This window comes from Crocuta crocuta, unplaced genomic scaffold (assembly GCF_008692635.1).
Source record: "Crocuta crocuta isolate KB4526 unplaced genomic scaffold, BGI_CrCroc_1.0 scaffold151, whole genome shotgun sequence".
Lineage (NCBI taxonomy): Eukaryota > Metazoa > Chordata > Mammalia > Carnivora > Hyaenidae > Crocuta > Crocuta crocuta.
In genome coordinates this window covers 1,247,340-1,265,624 of record NW_027527942.1, presented here as the reverse complement: position 1 = coordinate 1,265,624, position 18,285 = coordinate 1,247,340, and the positions used below count along the sequence as shown (strand labels likewise).

General features: G+C 34.6%; 1 protein-coding gene across 4 annotated transcripts in view; it reads right to left on the bottom strand.

The window, feature by feature from the left end:
- Positions 1-4,316: 4,316 nt before the first annotated feature.
- Positions 4,317-18,285, bottom strand: part of TBL1XR1 (TBL1X/Y related 1) — a 174,730-nt gene continuing 160,761 nt past the window's right edge. For all 4 annotated transcript variants that reach the window (XM_077752367.1, XM_077752365.1, XM_077752366.1 and 1 more), the window contains 5 exons: positions 18,158-18,232; positions 14,508-14,635; positions 13,617-13,782; positions 10,011-10,112; positions 4,317-9,143 (listed from right to left, as the gene is read on the bottom strand). In XM_077752367.1, the coding sequence (XP_077608493.1) occupies positions 9,117-9,143; positions 10,011-10,112; positions 13,617-13,782; positions 14,508-14,635; positions 18,158-18,232 (498 nt within the window). In that variant the 3' untranslated portion in view covers positions 4,317-9,116. The remainder of the gene's footprint in view (positions 9,144-10,010; positions 10,113-13,616; positions 13,783-14,507; positions 14,636-18,157; positions 18,233-18,285) is intronic.

Genomic DNA, 18,285 nt, shown 5'->3' with positions numbered 1-18,285 from the left:
CCTCTCTCCGACCTTCCCCTGCTCATGCTGTCTTTCTCTCTCTCTCAGAAATAAACAAAACAAAAATAAATAAATAAAACACTACCTTCGGGGCACCTAGGTGGCTCAGTCGGCCGGGTGTCTGACTTCAGCTCAGGTCATGATCTCATGGCTTGTGAGTTCAAGCCACGTGTCAGGCTCAGAGCCCAGAGCCTGCTTTGGATTCTGCCTCCCTTTCTCTCTGCCCCTACCCCACTCACACTGTCTTCTCTCCTTCAAAAATGAGCATTATGAAATACTTAAAAACAACAACAACAACAAAAAAAAACCCATACTACCTTCAATTACGTTGAACCCTTGAAACTGCCGGTATTTAGCAGTTTTTGACTCTGAAAAACAAAAATTCCAGGTGCTTCTTCAACCTAATTCCCTAACACTTCACAGGAGCAGAACCTATTTTTTTCTTGCTCACTATTGTAGATCTAGTGGTAAATACACTTCCTGGGACATGGTCTAGATATTTAACAAACACACATGCTGAAGAAAGTGAGAGGACCCAAGACTCAAGAAGTAAAAATGTATAAAAATGGCATTTTAAAAAATCCTAGAAAAAAAGTGACTTATCTGCTATTCTACCACATGGACGAGGAATTTAGCTCCCAGCAATATTAGTATATATCATTAAATACCCTGGTAGTTCCGTGAAATTTATAATTGAATTCATATAGTTCACTCTATGGGAAAAATATTCCATGTTTAACAAAATCTTAGTCATAATTCATTAATGACTAGTAAGCTAGGCTTAAAAATTAGTTTGCTGCTAACTCCTGCCACATGATTGTCATTTATTGGTCTAAATTATTCTCGTTTCTGTATGCACATTGAGTAAATATATGACTTTTCCCAAGAAATGTTCCTTTTACAAGTTCCTAAGTGACTCCTTTTGAAATAAGATTCAGTTAAGGCAGAAAAGTGGGTGGATGGCGAGTTTTATAGATTCTTCGTTAAGTGTTAACCAGTGGTGTCCATCAGTGTCGGCTGCTAAATTTGCTTCACAGATATACAAATATTTGTTTACTGTACCATGGTTTCTAGTAGGAAACACTGAAAATGCAAATCCAGTAAAACCTTGGATTCCGATGAACTTCTGTGAGTGTTCCGCCAAGAGGAGCAAACATTTCTAATACAATTTAACTTGATAAACAAGAGTGGTCTTGCAATACAAGTAGTACCTGATGCCTTAACGTCACATGTATACCTATATTATAGAGGGATAAACTATGGGGTATAATGCAACCATTAAAAATCAAAATAATGGCTGCATATAGCGTACTTTAAACAACCAGGCACTATTCTCTAAGGGCGTAGGTATGGTAACAATTTTAATCTTCATAACCAATCTATGAGGTAGGTACTCTCACATTAGGTCAAACAGTTACACAGTGGAGTTGAGATTCAACTAGGCTGTCAGGCAGAATCCATGCTCTTACAACCTTTATGGTGCACTCCACATGCACAGCATAGGGAAGTACCTACATTGGTGACTACTATTGGTAAAATCATCTCTAACTATTTTAGTGAAAAAGCAAATTTAAAAAAAAATTTTTTTTTAACGTTTATTTATTTTTGAGACAGAGAGAGGCGGAATGCCAGGTAGGGAGGGGCAGAGAGAGAGGGAGACACAGAATCTGAAACAGGTTCCAGGCTCTGAGATGTCAGCACAGAACCCGATGCAGGGCTCGAACCCACGAACAGAGATCATGACCTGAGCTCAAGTTGGATGCTTAACCAACTGAGCCACCCAGGCGCCCCTGAAAAAGCAAATTTCTGAAATCATTTGTTTTCCCTTTTTTTTTTTTGAGAGGGGGGTTGTGTATCAAAAATGTTTGCAAGGACAAGATATTAACAGTGGTTTCCACTGAGGAAACTGGGTGGGAGTCTGGAAATGGGAATTTATTATTTTTCAATTTCTTTACAAGCATGTGTTTTGTAATAAATATAGTATGCCCCAGTTACACAAACCCCTNACAAAAAAAAAAAAAAAAAAAAAAAAAAAAAAAAAAAAAGGGACATATTCCTAGTGCTATCATATTAGCCAGTACAGTCAGTGTAGGGCCAAGTATTTTATTTTAAAAAGGGTTTTAATGGATTCTAGGTTAATCAACATTATTAAAAAGTAAAGTTTACTTACCTGTAATTTAGTCTGGATTTATCACATAATTTACTTCAACACCACATTTATACAATGTCATACTTAAGTTTATGTCCATATACTAAAATATTTCAACCACTTAAATGGAAATATTTTAAACATACTACATAGGTACATTTTCATGTGATATTAAACTTAATTTGAATTATTTGATGGCCCCAGGCCTTTATTATGATAAATGGGCCATTTCTACCAGGAGTCTTAGCTATTCCTTATCCTCTACTGAGTATACTGCTCCTCAGGTACCCAAGTTGGAAAATCATAATTAACCTGGTCAAGTAGTGTGTTTAAATTAAGTAATAAATGTGTATGTGGAAGAGAACCTGACAATGTGTAGATTTTTCAAAATCCCTTAATCTGAATTTAAGAGATTCTGAAAGCCGATGTTTTCAAATGTCTGGCATCTCAGACGGAGTTCAGTGTGACTGGATTTTTAATGCAAGAGCTTGACCACCTGAGGTATCCATTCAGTGCTGCTACAGCAGTCCTGCCCAATCACCCTCTAACATACGCTTTTGATATTTCTGGCAGTGCAGTACCTTTTAAAGCAGTCATTCTGACAGTGGATTAATATCCACTTTAAAAAAATAGAATTGTATTATTTTTTTTAATGTGTGGATTCCATCCCACTGGCCCTAGTTCTTAAAATGTGAACTGTTGCATAATTGATCATACAAACCCAACAACCAAGAAACATTAATAATTGTCTTCTGTACTTTACTAAACACTTTGTGTTTAATATATTTTAAATTATAAAGAAATTACAAGGAACTCCTAAAAAATTTAATACAAAAATATTACAAGTTAGGACAAATAAGCATTGAGATATGACATTTAAGAAGGAACATGCAGAAAAAGGAGCATAGGGTTAACATTTCATTGTTGACAGAGAGCTTTGGTACAGCAGAGAAAAGCACCATAAAACTACTGTCCATAGTGTCTTTTCCTCCACTGCATTTTGCAAATGAATATATTGGGGAAACAGTAAACTTTCATCTGCTATGTATAATAGGTTAGAAATTTGGTCTATTCTTAAGTAGAAGAACTATGAAATTAAAAATAACCCCTTCCATGACTACTCAAATGGATTTGTTCTGCCTTAAACTTAGATGGATTATAATCCTTAGTAGTCTAACACTTTTTCAAAGTGTTAAATGCAGACCTATTATTAATCTATGCCATGCAATAAAAGTTAACCCTTTGAAAATGAAAGACTGTCAGAAAGTTCTAGCAACTGCAAAAGCTTATCATTTAATAAAACATGACAAGTCTGTCCCTGTGTTAGTTTCTGCTTAAGGAAATGAAACAGAAAAGTAGAAGACCTGAGGACTATAAGTTTTAAAAAACAAAACAAAAAAATGTGCTCAATGGTTCTTTTACAAAAGTCTCTAAGAACTCTTAAGAGCTAGGACTAATTGAAACTGGAAGGTGCCTGGTATCATTCCTCAAAGATTATAAGGTTTGTTAGAAACTTAAGCAACTAGTAGCTAAGGAAGAAAATTATTTAAGTTCAGTTTATAGGAGACAAAAATGCCATTAAGGAAGTTGAGAACCCGGCCCTAAAATCTTCAGCAACATATACACACGGTTTTGTGCTCAACTGCACACTAAGCAAATGAATCTGAGGTTTCTTTTAGTTTATGTGAAACGATGTCCTTTCAATACAGTATTATTTTTCAAAATAATTCAAAGCAATTGTTTACTTCTTAGCTGATTAAATGCTCTATTATTCTTTAATAAAAATAGTAAATAATCCCTTCATTTAAAAAATTTCATCTCCTGTGAGAAGTAATAAAATAGTAAAATTTGTAATTTTATCTATGGGCTTACTTTAAAGCATGTATCTTAGAAAACAATACAGTTATGAAAAACAGTGGTTTGGGTTCTGATGGCAGTTGTTGTAACTGATAACAGTACGGGAGAGAATAGACATGTTGTATGTTAGGAAAGCTAACTCAGAGCAAAAAAAGTTTATTCTACAATAGAACATTGGAGGAATAAATGCAATTAAAATGTAAACAAGAAATTGTAAACAAGAAATAGCATCCCTCTCTTTACTTGACTAGTAAACAGTCTATACAAACTACATAGATATCAAAGGTTTTATATATGTACACAGCCAACATAATATCAAAATATATTTTATTCTGGACCTCTTTCAGATCTGATTCAAATTACAGTTGTCAAAGCAATACAACCCAAAGGGAAACTGCAACAACAACAACAACAACAAAAAAAAAATGTGCCTAGAAAGGATAAAAGGATCATTGGGGACAAATCATTGTGATGTGGAACCAAAATACATCAGAAGTGTAATTAACATGGTCCAGGACAGCATAGAACATCTATATCAGTCTTCCTTACACAATAATCATGAAAACTGAACAATAAAGTTCTTTAACATGTACAAAAAACTGTCATGGGCTGGTTTACACTTTTACAACAGTTTTAAAGTTAACTGGATAACTAAAGAAATGATGCAGACATTTTAATCCAGTGCTATAGGTAGGCTCACAGAATTAGACCCAAAGGATTTGTAAAAATCAAAATTAGAACATTATAGCTACAATGTCAAGGTCAGGAAAGAAGAGAATTACTTCTGTATTTAGGGATTACAGAGCTACAAAATGCAGTCTGTATTTGTTTTTAATGAGATGGATAAGTACATCAGACTAGATACAACATGCAGAATGTTTTCTTGAACTTATCCAGAAACGTCAAAGAAAACATTGTGAAACAGCTTACTAGGAAAAAAAAAAATATATATGCCCTAGTTATTCACCCTGCTTCAACATTGTCAACGTAAAGGCAGAAATAAAGAATGCTATTAATACTTCAGAACTACTGATATAAGACATCAAATTTCTAAATCAGTGTATTAAAAAAAGTGAACACTTCCTCTTTTTCTTTCTCTTCTACATTTAACTAGAATCATGTTAAAAAAAAAACTGATATTGGATGTGACACTTCAGAGCTACTACTGGAAGGAGTAATTCATAACTTCCCTACCCTCCTTCCATCCCTGCTGATTCAGAAGGAAAAACAAAAACAAACAAACAAACAAAAAAAAACCAACCAGGGTCTCTTGTAGATTTGCTGCTATTCCCCAAAATGTTGGCATTTGCTGCCATGCCACAATGTTGGTCCACTGAAATAGAATTTCTGTGGAAACAGTTAACAGTAATTCACCAAATGCAAGTACCACCCTTAGCATGTGAGAATAAATGCAGGTTCTATAGAAATGTACAATGTGCTTAAGAAAATGAAAACAGTTTTGAAAAGAGTAAACAGCACTGCATTTGAGATTTGTTTTTCTGCTTACTTACTAAAATTAGGCATTTTTGCTCACATAAGGACAGTCATTCGTGATTCCTTTAAATAGCAAAAATGCATACCCCTCTTCAGGCCTCTATGCATTAATAGTTTACATTACTCTTAACAAAATCATTCTACATAAACAGCTCCTTAAAAATAGTACTCTCTCATTAAATCTGATTTGACAGAAAGAAGTTTAAGGAAAAAAGGAGTGCTTTATAAGTGAAAAAGTACAAATCTTTGGCCTTTCTCTTGACATGTTTATGTCAAAAAGCAAAAAACCTTCATGTAATTCAATCTAATAATTACTTTTTGCACCATAATTTGTTTTTTTACACCACAAAAGGAGGCACTTTCAGTATCTGTAAAAGGTGTTTAATCCTAAAACATACTTACCTAGAGAATTATTAATTAAAACAGAATTCAATATACTCTAAAATCTATCAGGAAATTAAAAGTTACCATTTCTAAAAGTCATTTAAAGTCAATGATGGTACCTGATCAATGACAGAAATGGGGATTGGAACAAATATAAGCACGTATCAGATTTCCTATATGGAGAAGAAAAAAGATATTCCTTTATGAAGTTTAAGAGTGACAGCTGCTCTTTCTTATTCTACTTTAATCAATGTGTATTCTATTCATTCAAGTTTTCCTTTCTATTTTTCCTTATAAGTTTCTTACAGTAGCTTATACAACAATGATATAGAATGAATACCGATACAAAATCTATTAGAATCAGCTGATCTTCAGGAGTAAGTTCTTAGAAAAAAAAGGAAGGAAAAATGAGCCAAGAACCTCAAATAAAGAATTTTGCAGGCTGTGAAACTTGGTCTCCTACAATCGAGTTACTGCTCAAATTCGAAGCAATCTTACTTTTGTCTATTGGAGCAGCATGGTGGCACATCAGCAGGCAATGATGATGTTGAGAACAGCAGCAAAAATAAACAACTGTATGCTCGTAAAGAACCCAAGCCTACAAAATGGATACCTTTCAGATAAAGTTTATACTTAAAAGACCCAAGACTTCAGGATAATAAAGCTCTGTATTTATAATCTTTTAATATGTCCTATTGTGGCTATTATGCTTAAGTAAAATAGCTAAAGATTAAAAAAAAAAAAAAAAAGAAAAGATGACAATACCATAAAAATGTAGCTGTCTATTTTGGCAGCTATATTGCAGAACTTCTTGACTATCTTTTAATCAGCTGGGGGGGAAAAGTCAATAACTGTATGCAAATGAATAAATTGTCAATATCAAAATACAAAAGTACTATCAATAATCACTCTGACTTTCAGATTTAAATTCAGTGCAATTGACAGATGCATCGCTAAAGGAAAATGCAGCTTAAACCTACTCAAAACATTTGTGTCTATTCCTGGGAGCACATTTAAAAATTATTGCACAGATTTTTAAATTTTTATTTATCTTTTTAAAACAACAACAGAGGTTTACCACAGATGTGGACCTCTAGCAATAAAAGCAGGATTTCAAGTGCCAGATACTCAGCATATTAGGTTTCCTACATAAGTCACAGGGTAATAGTTCTAAATATCTATAATGTGATCCAAAACCCTAAAAACAGCTGGCACAAAACCATCATGAATGACTGCCTCTCTGGATGTAAATTTTAAAAAATATTATTACAGTATCATAGTCCCCACTAACAATAACTGGGGTACATATAACAATGTATTGTGAAATTAAGTGTATTTATTCTCTTTACCAATAGCAAATGCTATCCTACCTTAGTAAAATCAAGACTTGCTTCAAACAATGCTGTTTTGTAAAAATAGCAAAACAACAAATGCTGAAAATCAAAGCTGCATTACTTGGGTTAAATCAGTTTCTACTTAAAACCTAGATTAAAATTTTAGTAGTAAAGGCCTCAAAATAATTAGTGACAGAAATAGTGTTATAAATTTGCTAAGCTTACTAATAAGCAACTCCTTAATTATAATCTTTTGAGATACAAATTTGACAACTATTCTCTTCAAAATTGACACTTGTGGATACTTACATTAATCATGACAAACCCTGTTGATCACACATATAAACAAAGCCCCATGCTCTCATTTGCAAATTCTGTGTATTTTAGCTTTTAATTGTATGAGCTTAAGAAGAGATTTGCTCTGATACCTATATCTGTAAGAAAATACTTGATATTATAAACAGAGTAAAAGACATGATAGAGTAGTGATTACTGAAAAAAAAAAATAGCAGCTTAAATCTACCCATATTTGAAAAAAAATGTAGTCACAAGTACCACAAATGCAGAATCGGAGCAGCAGGGAGGTTAGTGCAATTATACTTTTTTTTTTTTGTTTTTAAATTCTGAACCACTGCTATTTAAAAACATCTTGAAGCAAGTCTTTTGTTTTAAAGATTGTTTCTAAACTAAGGTAGCAAACATTTTGCCATGTAATGGCAGTGTTATATGCCGTTATCTTGCTTTGTATAAAGAAAAACAACATGAGAGATTTTTTAATACTGGAGTTTGGTTACATTACATATTTCAGCTTCTAAACAGAATGATGGACACTTTGAGAAGCTAATCCTTATCCAGAAACATTTTAATCTCTTAAAAAACAAAGCAAAACAAACAAATAAACAAACAACAAAAAAATCCAAACCTACTTTGCTCCTTTTCACAATAGTGCACATTTTAACCATAATTTAGTTATGGCTACAAAACATCAGAAGATTTCTTTTTATGTATCTTCTCTATGGTATTAAAAAAAAAATTGTGCCCTTCTAGTCTTTAATTGGCAGAAATATGTCCCAAAAAAGAAACTATTGCATTGAAGCCACATCACCAAAAAAGAACAAAAACAAAACAAAACAAAAACAAACAAACAAAAAAAAACAGAGCATAATATCCTTTTACTGATGTGTCTTACAGATTGACATGACCAAAAGTCATATATTTTCATTCACTTTCCAATTCCCCCTTCCACAACATGCACCAATTGAATATATGCTCTGGGAGCCATAAAATGTACCAAACATCTATCTCTTCAAAAGAATGCATTAAAATATTTTTAAGAATTTTTTGTTTAAAAGGTGAAAAAAATATAAACAAGAAACTGACTCACTCCCTTACTTCATGCATCCATAAACTAAACCGAAAACAAAGTTTAAAAGCAAGAACAAACTACTGCTGCAAGTTTTTGTAAGTCCATTTTCTCTGTACATACAAACTGCTCAACTACTGAAGGGAAAAAAGAATATAATCCATGGTGTCTTCTGATTCAAAGGGGAGAACAAGGCTGTCATTAGTATCCAAAAACTGGTACACATATGGGCTGCTTTTATAACGCCTATTTCCTTCTCTTCTGTTTTTCATATCCAAAACTTCTAAATGCTATTTTAGGGGCACAGCAGATTAGATTCCAGCACTTGGTGAACAGAATTCACAAGCTGTGACAAAATTCTGTCATCTTCAGGGTGCAATTTTGTTTATATACACTGTATGTATATATTTCTTTTAGATTTGGCTGTAGTGGACTGGCCATGGTTCAAGTGGGACTATAGCAGTACATGGGTCAGGGACAGTCATTTTGGCTATGTACACATTCATAGTCGGTCCATGGCTTCCAACTAGTAGCGCTATTTCCGAAGGTCTAATACACAAACCTGTAAGAAATTAAAATAATCAGCCAGTGTGTTAAGAATTTCATTGCACATTTTTAGCTTAATGTTTCTATAGTACATTTTGAAACCTAGTTTTACTTCCTAGTTCACGAAACTGGTAAAGCAACAGTAATCATGGCACTGGGCACTTAACCAACAGAAATCAGATAAATTGTCTCAGTAGATGGAGGAAACACCAATGGCCTAATACTACAGAGAAAAACCATGGCTAAAAGTTTGAAGATTTACTCTCTATTAATTAAAAAGGAGAAAAAGTATGCTCAAAATAGACCATTTCCTATCTCTTGTACCTAAATGAAAAATACCTCATGTTATATTAAGCTATAGCTTCAGAAAGCAGCTAATGGCTAATACCCTCTCTATCTTCCCTTTACTTTTGAGCCTTTGAAGCCACAACTAATATTTCTATAAAGATTTGGCCAACCTCATCCTGTAAGTCTCTCAGTATCACACATTCCTCAATGCAGGACTCAACTGCCTCTACTCCCCCTTCCCTGGGCCACCAACACTCTTCTGCAAGGAAGACAAGGTAGAAATAGGCATTAAAAATTCAAATCCCTCTGAGTGGTATTCCGCTATGCTCAATTTCACTAATGAAGGTTTACATTAAAAATAACTGTCCATTTCTTGATTATGAAGATCCTCTTTCAGCAAACATAACCTATGTTTTGTTTACATTATTTGAACGAAATAAACATGAAAAATGTACAACCTTCAGTAAAAAGGACCAAAACCATTATCAGAAAACTTATTTTGAAAGGAAGACTTTTATAGTCACTATCACAATAAGCCACATTTATTTACTATGCTTACACACCCATCCCCTTGGAAACACTTCATTATACTTACTGAACCATCTGATGCACTGGCTCCAACTTTGTCTCCTGCTGCATTCCAGCAAACTTCAAAAATTCCACCTGTTCCCCTATAGCTGTGAACTAGAGCACCTGTCTAAAAAAATGAAAATCAGATTCTTAAAAATGAGAGCGTATATTATTATAAATCCAAATACTGAGGTAAAATTATATGGCTTTATTTGTCTAGCAATCAGAAACAGAATTTAGCTTTGATTCCAAAATAAATACAAGTTTTGAAACACTAGAAATGTGATTATGAGGATCTTTCTATAAAAAGATAACACTTGCCTGCTCTCAACACATCACACATCTCATACACACATACACACACACACACACACACACTCGGTTTCTCAACTAATATTGATAACCATTCTTAGCTAAGGTATCTTTGGCCTCTTTGACACAGTTAATAGCTAGAAGTAAACATTCAATGTGTGGCTTAAAATAAATTGTTGCTGCTGTTGAAGGATGCATGAGTTGGGTCAACATGTGGAGACACAAAATCAAGTCAGAATTTCTTTGACAAAACATCCCGAAGAGAAAGTACAATAAGCCTGTAAAGACAATTCGCCAGTAAAGACAATTCCAGTATAAGTCTCCATATGTACTGAGTAGCCCCTAAACTCGGGGAGATATAAAAGGTGCTGAAGGAATACATGTGCATTACTCTTGAAAGAGGTTAGAAATTTAAGAGGAAAAAAAAATCGATTCTCCTAGGAAACCAGTCATTAACCTAGGCAAAGAAGAGAGGTTCGGCTGTAACAAATTGGAAACAATGAAACATATGCTTCTGGTGTTCTGCCCTGACAAAGCAAGAAAGTACCCTTCAGTTTTATGATAACTGAAAAAGGTCAAACTCGAGGCAGCAGATCTAAATAAAATGACATGGCAGCAAGGCATGTACCCTGTAAACACCTCCTCAGACAGCCAACCCTAACTTAATCACTGAGCTAGAAGACCATTTTCCTTTGCTTTCCTCTTCAAAGTCAGTCTGCTAATACTGCAAAACCCACAGGTGTACTGAGACAGCTGATCACATTGGGAAGGTTCAACTGTTGTTTTTACCCCTACCTAAAGTTTCCCAAAATTTAAAAGATTAATGAACAAGTGTAAGCATAGTAAATCTTGACATAACTTCCATGGTTAATTAAGAGAAAGGAATGGCACCAACAAAATCTAAAATCTTTTGATGAACAGAAAGTAAAACGTATAGTACAGTAAATTTTGGGGTTAAAAAAAAAACCCCAGCTTTCTTTCAAAAGCACTTCCCAATTTCTAAGCTCAGATTAAGCTATCATTGAACCTAAACAGCACTGTCCACAAGCTAGAGCCAGAATATTCACAAAGACCAACGGATCATCAGCACTACTCAAATATGTATATATGTTCAGACCAGACTTCAATATTTTATCTTAGGTAATGAAATGCTTAGGTAACAGTTCATATGGATGATAATCCAAGTGAGGAAAGAAAAAACTAGATTTATATATGACAAAAGGATGACTTTCTCCTGCACTAAAAACTTACTAGATGCATTTTACTATTTTCAAACTTAAGAGTAAAAATAAAATGACATTTTTTGATGTGCAGTTGTGATACAGCTAAATAGTATGGACAACTGCTCAAATGCCCCTAAGAACCTATCAGTATCTTCCATTAGAATCTTATACATCCATACCCAAATTTCATTTAAATTGATTTTCTCATAATAAAGTAAATAAATGACTGAAAATGTATACAACAGGCAGATTATCTATACATTACTTTTATAAAGCTTCTGCTATTCAATCACAAAAAAAAACTAACTTGAAGCAAATACCAAGGGGAAATATAAAGTATTAAAATTAATAAGAGAGATCAGAGAGGTGGATGAATTCAGTCTCAATATGCCAAAACTCATAATGTTCCAAACATAAACAACAACCAGTAAGTAAAAGGAATATATTTTTAAAAAGATGCCATTCATAGTTAACAATAATATCCATAAGACACGTCAGAATAAATTAAGAAAAAAGATCTTCATAAAGAAATTATAAAACTTTAATGAAGGGGGAAAAACTTAATGAGGGGAGATTTAGAAAGTTACTTGTTAAAAATATGCTAATGATGCAGCTATATAAAAATACAAATGTCTACCAATGGAGTACAAAAGAATCTATAAATAAACCACAATAAGAACTTGGTATATGAAAAAAATGGCATCATGAAGCTGCAAAGGGATAAACAGTATTGAGACAACTGGCTATCATTAGATATTAAAATCAGATCTCTACCTCTCATCATATATATAAATCAATTCCAAGAGAGTTAAAAACCTAAATGAAAAAATAAAATAGTGAAAGTATAAAAATGAAAGAATCTTAATAATTTTATTCCCAAACAGATTCAGGAAGCTACTTACAAGGGATCAAGAAGAAAATGGGAGCAAGACTTCACAGTATATACCTTTTTAGTGTTTCAAGGGGACCAGTGGAATGTATAACTTAAAAATGATAACTTGAAATTGATGATTTATGCAAAAATAGTCCAACCAACTATGATGATCAGCTACACAAAGAGCGACAACCCACAGTAATTTATTACAAGCGTGCTCTGACCATCTAAGAGCTGACCACTGATTGGTGGGGAGGAGGGTGAGAGGGTGGGGGGAGAGAGTCAAGTGACTGCTATTAAAAAAAGAAAAAAAACAGTACATGGAGCATAAACACTAAACAGGTGAGAGGATGAAAAAATTAGAGCAACTGGCTGTTTTCTCCAATTTTAGGAAAGGATCTCTATGAAGTACTGTCTCTACACAGGTAGACTAGTTTTTTGTTGTTTTTGAAAGAGCGAGCGAGCGAGCGTGCACACAAGTGGGGGAGAGGAGAAAATCTCAAGCTGGTTCCACACCCAACGTGAGCCCCCCAGTCTAACCCAATGTGGGGCTCAATCCCACAGTCCTAGAATCATGAACTGAGCTAAAATCAAGAGTCTCATGCTCAACTCAACTGACTGAGCTATCCAGGCACCCCAAGACAGAACATTTTAATTGTGTTCAGCCATAAAATTTTGTCCTTTAGTACATTTAGTACATATGCTCATACATAGTTCCTTCAAAAACAATTCTTTTAGAAAATAAAGAAATTAGGGCACCTGAGTGGTTCAGTCAATTAACCATTTGGCTTCACCTCAGGTCATGATCTCACAGTTGGTGAGTTAGAGCTCCGCATCCGGCTCTCTGCTGTCAGTGTGGAACCTGCTCTGGATCCTTGGGATCCCTCCCCGCCCACACGTGCACAAACTTTCTCAAAAATAAAACATTTTACAATATCATGAAAATAAATAAATTACATCACTTATGTAAACATGTATCTTGAACTCTCACATTTTGTGTCTCCAAAATGTTGAGGAAAAAATAATACAATCTAAATCTATTTCTAAATTCTTGTCTACATCAGGAAAATGTAACTTCAATTGGTTTCGGTCTTCATCTTTAAATTCAAAAAAAGTACTCTAAGAATTAAACTAATGTCATCAAAGTAATGACAACCCAAGGAGAGCAAATGCTGGTTAGTACCTATGAAACCATGTGATGATGTCAATAACTGAGACATACCTGTGTGTTCCAGATGTGCACACATTTGTCAAAGGAACCGCTTGCCAGGTACCTGCCATCAGGACTGAAAGCCACACTGTACACAGGCTCTTGGTGTTTTGTCAAAGTATGGATGCAAATTCCTCGGTCTACGTCCCATAATCTAACAGTAGAATCAAAGGATGCACTGACAAAGGAGGAAACAAAAAGACTTTAAAAACAATGAAATACACACAAGTCCCACCCACAATCTAGAATATTCAGTCATTCTTAGTAGGAAGACACAAATTCCTTATGAAACCAGATTGGGCTGTTAAGAAGAAAGTGTCTGGAAGCAAAGCTGCAACAGGAAAAAAGGCAGCTTAAGGTCATTTCCAAGTCTCTAACTGAAAAACAAAATGAGCTAAATTCACCATATTCCCTTCCCCTCCCCCCCCCACCTTTTCTTTTAACATAGACTCCGTGCCTCAATGTGGGGCATAAATCCACAACCCCAAGATCAAGACCTGAACTAATCAACTGAGCCACACAAGCACTTTTTCTTACTAATTTTTCCCCTTCCTCTTTAAATAATTCTTTTATATTAATTGATCCATGGTTCTGAACAATGTGCTGACTATATTTTTAACTTTATCTTTTTTTTATGCTGAAGAAACATTACTGCACTATACCTCAATTACTTGAGTTTTAATCAATACTTGATTATCATCAGTAAAAGTTCAATAACTCCAAATATTAAAATCCTTTATGGTCTGAAATAAGAATAAAACTCTGGGTTTAGAGGTTTCCATCAAAAAATTATTCCTTGCAGGATACATTCCCATTTCACGGACTCTTTCCTAACTCTGTTATATGTATTAGAAGCTTTATTTGTGGCAGACTCATAAAAGGAGGAGAAAACAGAAATATTACCTTGCTAACATAAGGTTGGCATTTGGATTATTTGTCCCTGGCCCTGTTGGACTCCATTTGATGGTATAAATTTCTTTATTATGTGCTTGCAAATCATGGACACAATTGTCTTGTTTCATACTCCATATCTAAGTAAAAAAGAAAAATGTGTATAAATTATATTTTCCCCATAAAAAGGGTACATTTACTACTTTACCAATCCAAAATATACGTACTGTAGCCAAAACAAGATTCCAGCTCAAGAGAATATTTGGAAAGACATTAAAATGTAGAATATATTTACCACTCTTTTAAAAATGACAAATTAGCTTAAAGTCCTTTCCAAATGTTCACTATCATGAGGCTTCTAGAATGAATTAACTGTAGTTCTAGAGATTAACTTGAGAACTTCAGATGGTATAAACTTCCAACATTCAGTGAGTCCCTTGGACAATGATCCTAAGATTTTTAAGGCGTTAGTTTTAACACTGTTTCTTAAATAAAAGATCTACATTGTAAATTCCTCTTAGAATTTAGAATCAGAAAACGTTTTGTAACAGAGAAGGGCAAACAGAACTTGCAAATAATACGATTCATGTATGACACCAAAGCACAAGCAACAAAAACAAAAAGCCAAATGGAAATACAAAATTACAACAAAGTAAAAAGGAAACTGACAGAATAGGAGAAAATATAGGCAAACCACATGTCTAGTAAAGGGTTAATTTTGGAAAAATATAAAGAACTACAGCTCAACAACAAAAACCCTAACAATCCAATTTAAAAACAGGCAAAATGACTTGAATAGACATTTCTTCTAAGAAGGTCTACAAATGGCCAATACACATGTGAAAAGATGTTCAATGTCATTAGCCACAAGGGAAATGCAAATCAAAACAACAATGAGATATCATTTCACACCTGTTGGATGGCTCTCACAAAATAAAAAAGGTAATAAATTATCACAAATGTGGAGAAATGAGACCCCCTGTTACACTGTTGGTGAGAATGCAAAATGTTATAGCCACTATGAAAAAAAGTATGGTGATTCCTCAAAAAAATCAAAATAGAACTACCAGAGGATCCAGCGATCCTACCTCTGGATATTTATCCAAAAGAACTGAAATCAGGATCTCAAAAATACATCTGCACTCTCTGTTCATTGCAGCCTTTAAAAGCCAAGCTAAAGAAACAACCGGTGTCCATCAATGGATGAATGGATAAATAAAAATATACATTGTATGTATATACATACAAATACATACAATGGAGTATTTGTTATTCAGCCTTAAAAAAAAGAGGAAATCCTGAAATACGCAACAATATGGATGAATCCTAAGGACAAATACTGCGTGATTCCATTTACACGAGGTATCTAAAAAAGTCAAATTCATAGGAGCGAAGAAAAGAATGGTGGTTGCTAGAAGCGGAGGGGAAAAGGACAGCTAACTAACCAGCGTTAACATTTCAGTTCTACAGACCTGCTGCACAGGACTGTGCCTACAGGGAACAATCCTGTACTGTACACTTAAAAATCTGTTAAAAAATATCTCATGTTGAGTTTTCTCACCATAATAAAATGTAAGTTTAGAAAATGACTCTTATAGAATAAACCACGAAAAGTAACAATGCAATAAAGTTAAAACGGTAAGTAGAGAATCAGGCTTTCTTGAGTTGAAAATATACATGTATATAAATTTAAAAGTCCTATCAGCACTGAGCAAACATTATGAGAAACATGCACTCAGGTATTTTTGGCAAAATCATTCAATAAAGCCATGGGGGAAATCCTACCAAACACAAGCACACACCAAACCCAACTGCCAACAACAACAAAAATACAAAAATTAGGTGCATTTCACATGTCTGCCATGTAACTAGTAAGAGTTACTGAAGCAAAATCATACACGTCTTTATATTCTAGGTATTTACTACTGCATGTAAATAAACTCCACAAATGTTTTAAAACTTAATTTTATTTGACCTTCCAATGGCACTGCTACTGTTAACCACTCCCATCCATCACATCTCCCTTGAAACATTCTTCCCTAAACACTCTCTTTTCCATTTGGGTCATTCCTTCTTTGTTTCCTTTTGGAAACTCATTCTTCTTGAGCGGGTAATTACTGGAGTTTAAGACTTTTTGTTTTTAAGGTTTCCCTCTTTTCTTACTCTGTACTTTCTACCTATGCCGCTTCCTCCATGTCTGTGGATTTGAATGGCTACCCATCTGCAGAAAATTTCCTATTTTTTATATCAAGGTTGTAGTTCTCTGAGCATCACACCTACCTACCACCTCCATCTGCATGGCTCAAATCACTATTCAGGCTCTGCATGATCTTTTAACTCACGTTTATTGATCTGCTTTAAAATTCTGACCTTTTGTTACTGTTAGGACAAACACCTCACCTAAACTTTCTAGTTCAAACTCATCTCTCTAACTGCAATTCAGTAGGCTCTCCAGCCACTGGTCTTCTTTCATGTCCACTTCTGTGTCATACTCAGCTCGCAGAGACGAAAGCATTATGAGAAGCCTTTTTACTAGCAATGTTTGCAAGGGAGCCCAGGCTTGAGAAAAACTGTATAACTAAAACCACAGCAGGTGCTTAATGAAAACCCCCCACCAGGTTACCAAGGTTACGTTTAGTTTGTTCACGGGAGGGAAGGAAAAGCAGTGTCCCTTCATGATTAACCCATCTGTAAGGGTCATCACGCCTGGCGTCACTGGCATTACAAAGTTAAGGATAAATTTATTTTCACAAGAGTTAGTATTTTGCAGGAAAGGGCTCAAAACTTCATTAATATTGGAGATTAGTATTAGGTTGTTCTTTATCTCAAAATGCTTTTTTTCTCTAAATGTGACTGTGCATAGTGCAGTGTTAGTTTTGCTTTTAGTCACACTGACAAGAAAAACATAAATTCATGTCAAGCTGCAGATGTTGGCTTGTCAACTAGGCTCACTTACCAACTAAGCAATTCTCTGCTTTACATCAGTTTCCCAGCAAGGATGATATGCATTTACACCACAGCAAAATCAAATTATACAATTCAAAGGATTTTAGTAAAAGACACAAATGCTACAAAGATTTGTGTTACCTATTAGTCCACTTTTTTCATTTGTAAATAAACTTTAATTACACCATTATGACCTTACAGTAGTAAAGACAACTTAAGACATGTTTCTTAGGATCACAATTCCTATCATTCTTTTATTATTTTAAATGTTTATTTATTTTGAGAGAACATGTGTGTGGGGGAAGGGGAGAGGGGGGCAGTGAGAGAGCACATGAGCAGAGGAGGGGCAGAGAAAGGAAGAGAGAAACCGAGAATCCCAAGCGGGCTCCACACTGTCAGCACATAGCCCTACTCTGAGCTCGATCTCACAGTGAGACCATGACGAGCGGAAATCAAGAGTGGGATGCCTAATCCACTGAGCCACCCAAGCACCCCCACACGTTATTTTAAATAGAATTTATTTGCCATATTTAAACACTTGAAGCACTACACAAAATATAAAACAGAATGACTAACTATTAGAAAGAAGAGTTAAGTTCTGACCCAGGTTTAAGCAATTAATGAATGGTAAGAGACATCTTCAACAATCTCACCATGCCCAGAGCGGCCACGCTGTATGGCACCCCCAGTGCATTTTCCCCCACTACCCGAATTACCTTCAAAGTCATGTCATCAGAGCAGGAGGCCAGAAGATTGCCAGTTGGGTCCCATTTGATAGCATTTACTTCATTCTAAAAACAACAGTAAATATTCACATTTTCATTTTATAGACTTGGTTGCTCTT